The sequence below is a fragment of the Liolophura sinensis genome, chromosome 1 (genome assembly GCF_032854445.1).
Source record: "Liolophura sinensis isolate JHLJ2023 chromosome 1, CUHK_Ljap_v2, whole genome shotgun sequence".
NCBI lineage: Eukaryota > Metazoa > Mollusca > Polyplacophora > Chitonida > Chitonidae > Liolophura > Liolophura sinensis.
Window position 1 is genome coordinate 7,301,760 of NC_088295.1, and position 9,057 is coordinate 7,310,816.

The window sequence follows — 9,057 nt, forward strand, 5'->3', positions numbered from 1 at the left end:
GAAGGATGCAAACTGAAAGATTTGTGCCAAGTGAAGTGTTTATTTATTGCCATTTAGTAGGTCATACGGCATAAAACACCAATCAAATAAATAAATAAAATATTTATTGCTGGTACAAATCATATAGCAATTATTTTGGGGTGGTGAAGGATGATAACATTTTTCCATAAAACAAACTAAGAATATGATTCTGAAACAGAAATTATATTTATTAGTGTCATAATGATGCTTAAATGATGTATAGACATTCACAAAGAGGTCACATGGAAATAGAACAACAGTTGTTGAGAAGTTTGATATGGAGAATATCAAAATAGTTAAGAAAATCATATACTAAATGAAAGGCTAAATTGTACGACATTTATTGACAAAATTAGCTAAAGATTGGAATACTTTGTTGATATTTATTTCCGGCTTCATTGTTGCTGCATGGTTTATACACTCCTGCACAAACAAAACACGAGTGAAATTCCGGCCTTTGGACTTTTATCTTTCCTCAGTTAAACTGATAGTGACAGAGGGATTCTCGTAACAGACAACCTGGGAAAATTGGATTTTACTCGAACTGCAGTTAAAAGTGACCTATGCAAGTGTTTGAGGTCAGGGTGGTTAAAATTAAAATTAAAATGTCCACTAATCAAAAGGGTTCTAATCTCTTTGCATCACTAAAAGACAAATAAGTGATAATACAAGAAAGAATAAAGGTCTTCCGGATTAGTTGGCATGCCTTTTTCCATAACGAACAAACCACGGCATGTTTGGAATCTGAGAACAATTCAGGATTTTTATTGCACCACAAAAGGCCCAGCATTTTCATCTTTCAGTCACAACTTACACGTTATAACGCCCCTCGAGTTCATTTTGTTTATAATGACAACAAATGTGCTATCATCTTTAACGAATAGACAATATCCCGTCTTACTTATGGCTGAACAAATATTGAATCAGTTACCACACTTAAGGAACGCCCAGCCTTACTTAAGGCTAGACAAAGATCGAATGATCCAACAAGGTTTAATAAAGAACATTCAGTCATATTTGAAACTGAAAAACACCGAATCAGCTACCACACTATACACACCAGGAACACCCAGTTCAAGGACTGGACACACCTGAAATCTTACATCATATTCGTACTGATAAGAATGGAATTGAGCTTGGAGAAAGAAAGAACATCGAATGCTAACGTTAAATTAAGTTAGGCCAGCTACAGGTATGGAATGCTCAGTGAAGTCAGAACAAATATTGAATTTTTTTGTGAAGTTAGAACAAGAAGGAATCGTCCATGAAGTCAGGAACAAATATTGGACCTTGTAACATGCTGTAACAACAGACATTGAATCTTTCTTGATTTTGCAGCAATCGGATCTTATAGCAGGATTAAACAATAAAATATTACACCGGCTTCATTAATCATCACTGTCCACATTGACTTACTTTACGTTAGAAAAATCGAGTCTTACTCCTTGTATAGAATCTTTCTTCAGATTAGAATAACTATCTGATGTTACTTGACACTGGGGCAACAATGAAGGTTACTTAACGCTGTTACAATCATTTATTCTTTATTGTTCAACCATCAAATGTTACCTAACGCTGAGACTGGAATCGAATGCTACTTAACGCAGAAACAACCACAGGGTGAGACTTGACGCTGAACCACCATCGAATGCCACTTGGAGCTGGAACAAGCACTGAGTGTAGCTTAATCCAAGGGCAACCATAAAATGTTATACCTCACGTTTCACGCAGAAAAACCATTGCATGTTTCTTAACACTGGAACAACCATTCCATGTTACGTGACGATGGAATAACCACTGAATGTTAAGTACTTGGCGCTGGACAACAATCATATTTTATATGACAATGGATCAACCACCGAATGTTCTGTAAAAATGAAACAGCAATCAATTTCTACTTGATGTAACATACATCCGACTCTAGATCAACCCTCAAGTCTTACTGGACACCAGGAAAAAGAAGAATGTTACTTCACGATGGATCAACCTTCAGATGTCACCGGACGTTGGGATAACCACCGAATATTTCTTGATGCTGTAAGTTACACACTTGAACTAAAGGATTCGATACAACGTTTTCTGTCGCCGAGAACATTTTGTCCCACGTAAGACTTCCTACACGGTGACTCTTTTCTTGCTTTCGTTCGCCACAGCCCCCTCTTGTAATGTCGCGTGTTCCGATGTTTACACACACAACATCTACAAATAAGCAGAGACTTGAACCCCAGTTTGAACGTGTTACTCATCCAGTAATAGATGAAGGGGTTGTAGCAGCTGTTGCTCATAGCCAGCCAATGGAAGGAGATCCAGGCGATGGGCATGAAGGGACGATCGTAGAGGGCCGGATTCTGGTCGCCTAGCAGAGTGACCACGTGCAGCGGAAGCCAACAAATGGCGTACAGTATCACAATGATCATCATAATTTTCACCATCTGCAATATAACCATATCATGTCATCAGAGTTGTTGCCACCCTTATATATCTGATCTCGCTAATTGGCTTTTGTAATAGCTTCTGACCGAATATCTTAACGAATGAAGTCATCTGTTCGAATCTAGCTATTGCTGGTTCGGCTGACTACCTTTGAATAAATAGGGTGGTTTTTAGAGGAGGGAAAGGGTTTCCCTCTGGCACATTCAAGTGCAGAAATGCTTAGTATCCATGGCTACACAGTCAACATAAATTGGACGTTTGCATTCAATGTGGACGGCAAACTCACACAATAGAACAAAGTAGTTCGGCGTGTGTGTAGTTTTTGATAGGGTGATTTTTATCAATTAACTGTCGTGAGCCAATAAGGTAGATCTCAACATTCTTCCAAAGACGGGGTACAATATTTATCTCACTCGCTTTATCCCATGTCCAGGGTCACATTTATGGAATAAATAACCTTATATAAGTCTTTTTGAGGGAAGAATAGAAATATAAAGGGAACTATAATGGAAGCCATACTACCATCGTTTATTAGAGGAGGTGAAGTTAATTTGAAGAAAAACACCTTGATAACCCCGCAGATGTTTAAAGGCCATACACCCTGTGGAGGATCGTCTGACTTTCTCACCCACTAGCGCACGAACAGATGGTGCATCGACATGAGGTAGAAGCATAGCGTCATTAATTCCGGACACCTCACTCATACAATGAGTAGCACAAGAACCCACCCGTAAGACTTTAGGCTCATGTTCAGTTAAAACTCACACACACAAAATCAACCTATCGAAAAAAGGTACAACCAAAAATTTCCTTCCCCCTTGTACTTTCGTCTCTTTCATCTCAGATCCATCATCAGTATACTTTTGTCTCTGTTATCTCTGACCCGTTATCAGCATACAGTAGGCCTGTTATCTCAGACCCGTCATCGGGTGGTCTCGGTCATCTCAGGTCCGTCATTAGTATACTGTAGTTCCTGTCATCTCAGGCCCGTCAAGAGTATACGATAGTCTGTGCCACCCCAGGTTCGTCATCAACAGACGGTAGTCTCTTTCATTTCAGGTCAGTCGTCAGCATATGGTAGTCTCTGTCATCTCAGACGCCCTCATCAATATACCGTAGCCTCGGTAATCTCCGTCTGTCATTGGTATACAGTCGTTCCTGTCATCGTTGTACTTAAGTATTTGTCATCTCAGGCCTTTCATTAGTACACGGTAGTCTTTGTCATCTCAGGCCCGTCATCAGTACACGGTAGTCTTTGCCATCTCAGACCCGTCATCAGAACACTTTAGTTTCTGTCATTCCAGGCCCGTCATCAGCATACAGTAGTGTCTGTCATCTCAGACTCGTCGTCAGCATACGGTTGTCTCTGTCATCTTAGGCTCGTCATCAGAACTGGGTAGTCTCTTTCATCTCAGACCTGTGATTAGCATACTGTAGTCCCTGTCATCTCAAGCCCGTCACGAGTATACGGTAGTCTCTGTTATTTCAAGTCAGTAATCAGCACACGGTAGTCTCTGTCACCTCGGTCATCTCAGACCCCCCATCAGTATACTGTAGTCCTTGTCATCTCACACCCCTGATCAATATACCGTAGTCTCGATCATCTCAGGTCCGTCATCAATATACCGTTGTTCCTGTCATCTCAGACCCGTCATCAATATGCCAAAGTATATGTTATTTCAGGTCCATCATCAACAATCAGTAGTCTCTGTCATCTCATACCCGCCATCAGTACACCTTGATTTTGTCATCTCGGGCCCGTCATCAGAATACCGTGGTCTCTTTCATCTCAGGCCTGTCATCAGCACACTTTAGTCTCTGTCTTCTCACGCCTGTCATCAGTATAGGTAATCTCTGTCATCTCAGACCCGTCATCACTATACCGTAGTGTCTGTTATTTCAGGCCCATCACTAGCGTACAGTAGTCTCTGTCATCTCATACCCGCCATCAGTACACTTTGATTTTTTCATCTCAGGCCCGTCATCAGTGTACCGTGGTTTCTTTCATTTCAGGCCTGTCATCAGCATAGGTAATGTTTGTCTCTCAGGTCCGTCATCACTATACGTTAATCTCTGTCATCTCCGGCCCGTCATCAATACACTTCAGTGTCTGGCATCTCTGGTCCGTCATCAGCATACGGTAGTCTGTCATCTCAGGCTCATTATCAGTACACTTTAGTCTCTGTCATCTCAGGCCCGTCTTCAGAATAGAGTAGTCTCTGTCATCTTAGGCCCGTCATCAGCATACAGTAGTCTCTGTAATCTAAGGCCCGTAATGAGCATATCATTTTAGGTCTCTATCATTTCAGATCCGTCATCAGCATACAGTAATCTCTACTATCTAGAAGGCTATAATCAGACGTTAGCCTCTGTCTATCTACAAACATGTCATCATGTCAATAGCTTGTCATCTATAACCATGCCATGAGCGTATTAAAGTCTCCGTCACCAACAAGAACATCATCAGCATACGTGGTCCCTTGTCATCAGCATCAGCACACTTTAGTCTCTTTCATCTCTGGTTCATCATCAGCATATGGTAATCTCTGTCATCCCAGGCCCGTCGTCAACAGACAGTAATCTGTCATCTCAGACACGTCATAAGCATACGGTTGTCTCTGTCTTCTCATGTCCGTCATCACAATAAGGTAGTCTATCATTTAAGACACGTCATTAGCACACGGCTGCCTCTGTCATCTCAGCCGGTTATCAGTGGACTTGATACACAAGGCCAGCAGTAGTCACCATCAGACGATAGTCTCTGTCATTCCAGGCCCGTCATCGCCAAGCAGTAGTCTCTGTCATATCAGCCCGTTATCAGCGTACTTTAATTTCTATCATTTCTGACCAATCATCAACAGACGATCAAGCAACAATCTCTGTCATCTCAGGCCCGTCTTCAGCATGTGGCAGTCTTTGTCATCTCAGTTCCGTCATCAGTATACTTTAATCTCTGCCATCTCAGACACGTCGTCAGCATATAGTTGTCTTTGTCATGTCAGGCCCGTCGTTAGTACACTTTAGTCTCTGTCATCTGATACCCGTCTTCAGCCATCGGTAGTCTTTGTCATGTCTTGTCCGTCATCTGCATACAGTAGTCTCTCTCCTCTCAGGTTCGTCTTCGGAATACGGTAATCTTTGTCATGTCTTGTCCGTCATCAGTATAGGGTCGTCTTTGTCATATGCGGTCCATCATCAGCATGCGGTTGTCTGTCATCTACGATGTGATCATCAGACGCCAGCCTCTGTACCCTACAATCCGCATTTTGAAATCTTCGTCACCTACAAGCCCGTCACCAGCGTACGGTGGTTTCTGTCATCAGCATACGTCAATCTATTTTCTACAATGCTATCATCAGCATACGGTAGTATCTTTCGTCTATAAATCTGTCATCAGTATTCTGCGGTTTCTGCCTTCAGCATATAATGATCTCAGTCATCAGCACATAGTGGTCTCTGTCATTAGGATGCGGCCCCCATGTTTTGGTTCCCATTAGGTGTACATCCCTATATCACTAACTGCATTGTACAATTACCTGCATATCTGTAAAAGCTGACAAAAGCTGTTCGTATCAAACAGAAAATATCCAGTATTTTTCCAGCGGGTTTTGTATACAACGGTGTAAGGGCTCCTGTATACGGGAGCCAATTAGATGGTTCAGCGAAATTGTTCAGATTTCGACTGATTTAGTCGTATATATCCAGGAAATTATAGACGAGTGGATGTGTTGAGGTTTATTGTTTTTATATACTAGAATGACACGTTCACAAAAACCTGGAAAATAACAACTTATTACATGGCAATCTATCTACTTTTCTCACACCATTCATGTCATTGATGGATATATGATATCGACGGCTGCAATTTCGTGGGACTTATTTTTTATTGACTAAAAAGTATTCGATCTTCTGAGCTAAGATATTATGATGCAAAAGTTGTCGATTTATCAATTAAAGGACAATGCGATAATGGCTCTTTCATTTGTATACTATCGAATGTGTTACATTGTCTGCACATCACAGGGCACAAATTGTGTAAGAGGCGTTCCCGTTTTAGAGCCACTGTCGTTTTTTTCTCTGTAGGCCGCTATTAACGATAGCTTCTTGGCAGATGACTCTTTTAAATTAAACTGCAAAAGATAAACTGAAACTGAAATATAAGCTGAAATTAATTAATTGTCAACTTGGAAATTTGAATGAGAAAACAAAAATTTATCTAAACGATGAAAAGACTAAATTACGACCAACAATAAACAACTACGCCTGGAAGATGCAAAAGTTAGTTTATATGCATTCAACAGAAAAATGGAAATTTGGCACACAATAATTAAACAGTGGTCAACTTTAATTCAAAATAAATGCGAGCTCATTACGACCAACCATAAACGATTATACCCGGAAGATGGAAAACTTAACGTATATGCATTGGATAAACTCTGCAAATTTTCCGTACAAAATTGTTTGGTATAGGCCTATGTATTCAAAACGATCCTTCAATCTTCATCTTAGAATTTAGCTAGAATTTAAATGCTCTTACGACACAATACCACTTTTTAGTTTTATTCTTATTTTTTTTACCATCTGGAAAAACTGTACGCAGAGTGTTAATAATAGACAAGACAGTTTATTATTAAAGAGATCGGCATCGGCATGGGTTTTTTTTACGTCTAAAAGCATGTCCTTAGCATGATGTCACCATCAAGTCTGCACCTGCCATCTACATAAGTGGTTCTGTGCTGTCTACATAAGTGGTTTTGTGCATAAGATGTTCTGTGCCATCTACAAGCCTTCAGGAAATGTTTGTACACCAGCGAGCCTACCACCAAAGTCACTTATTTTTTGAACAGCATATCTGAGAATCATTTGTCAGTCGTATATTAAGACTTTTTTCGTCTCACGGGTTTGATTTTAAAGGCGTCGTCTGTCTCTGATTCAACAAAAGAATGGTTGAAAACAACCGTGTTTGGTTGACTTGAATAAACCATCGCCGTTTTTATAATCTGAAAACATCTTCGATCGGGTTTAATACTGATCCCAAATGGCCTAGAATGAAGGTATGCGGTTGATACACAAGGCTACGCTGATCCAGTTGACGGGTAACCTGGCGTCCCAAATCAATACGCGGATGGTGGCAGGGGAAGACTATATACAGATTCTGGAAGTGTCTGACATTAAGAAAGCTGTAAAACTACCATTTACTTCAGTAAAGAGTAACCGCACAGAGATCTAGTTCTCTTGACCTAGACATTATAACTCTGAAGTATCTGAAGCAGAGGCTGCTTGACATGTTCTACGTAATGTTGGCATTAATTAGGTTCAGGCCTCCTAGACTGTTTGTAAATGTTAAATTGGTTGCGGTCGTTTTTAGAACTCACCTTTTGTTTATTGTTGGTAAGCCTGGCATCGGAAATCCGTTTGCTAGGACTCTTCCTGAACCAGATGGCCGCGGCAACACGACTATAGGCAAACGAAAGGAACAGGATGGGCAAAAAGTACTGTAATACCATAACCACCAGGCTGTAATGATACTTCAGTAGTGATTCTTGCCAGTTTTCCTGACATAATGGGACACCGTTGTCTAGCGTGACTGTGGAGGTGAGGGCTGTGGGTAGAGAGATAGTCAGAGACAGTCCCCACACTCCAATAATCATGAGAACGGCGTGTCGCTTACAAAGACGGTACCGCATCGGGTACACTATAGCAATGTATCGGTCAATGCTAACAGCCACCATTGTATAGGCGCTAACAAAGACAAATACAGTCTGGAGGTAACACACCAAGGGGCACATGATGGCCCCAAAAGGCCAGTACATGAGTATCAGGTTGGACACAAACGTGAAGGGAATACACACACTGGCCATTAGCATGTCACTACAAGCCAAGTTAACAATGAAATAGCTTGTCACGTTCTTAACTTGCTGGAACCACAAAACTGTGTAACATACAACAGCATTGCCACCAACAGCCACGAAAATGACCGTGACATAGAGAAATGTGACAAGTAGCTTAGTTTTAGTATCCGGCAGACCGGACACCGTGTTCAGGTCGTCGTTTTCTGCACTCTGGTTTGCATCTTTTAGTTCCGTTATGTCGGTAGAGTTACACATATAGTCAACAATTTCCATGTCTTCTCTACGATATGTTTGCACTGTGGCACACTTGTTACAGAAAATGGTAGAGTGAGGAAAATTCCGCATAAACAGCCCTGCAAACGATCTCTGCTAATTGGCCAACTGGGTCGTCGTATTATCACATATTACCACCCAGAGTACGTCAGGTGCAGCATACGTCGTATCACTCACAGTCACATGATGGTCTTCAGCACCTGTGCATGTGTAACACCCAGCCATGTGTCTGGCTTGGCTTTGACAAGCTTGTTGTATCCATCACGATGACGTAATCCTGCTGTGCTTGTGAATGGACTGTGGCATGCGCCTTTCCACAAGGTCCTGTGCAACTCGGCATTCCTTAAACTACTTACTACGAGAGGCCAAACTTACACCAAGCAAAGCCCGTCCCTAATACCCGGGGAAATTCTCAGACTGGGTTCGTCATTTCGGTTAAAGAGCTCAGGCACTTCAGTCTATCTAATCGACACTAACG

General features: G+C 41.4%; 1 protein-coding gene across 1 annotated transcript; it reads right to left on the reverse strand.

Moving 5' to 3' along the window:
* Positions 1-2,063: 2,063 nt before the first annotated feature.
* On the reverse strand, positions 2,064-8,579 carry LOC135471588 (RYamide receptor-like). Its single transcript, XM_064751274.1, has 2 exons — positions 7,830-8,579; positions 2,064-2,453 (listed from the first exon to the last, which is right to left on the reverse strand). Exons 1-2 carry the CDS (start codon positions 8,577-8,579, stop codon positions 2,064-2,066), a joined length of 1,140 nt encoding a protein of 379 aa, XP_064607344.1.
* Between the last annotated feature and the right edge of the window lie 478 nt (positions 8,580-9,057).

What these genes read in the sequence shown, in the direction of transcription:
- LOC135471588 (XM_064751274.1), bottom strand. Translation starts at nt 8,579, where the DNA reads ATGGAAATTGTTGACTATATGTGTAACTCTACCGACATAACGGAACTA. An exon ending in TTACCAACAATAAACAAAAG is followed by an intron (nt 2,454 to 7,829) that starts GTGAGTTCTAAA and finishes GTTATATTGCAG; the next exon opens with ATGGTGAAAATTATGATGAT.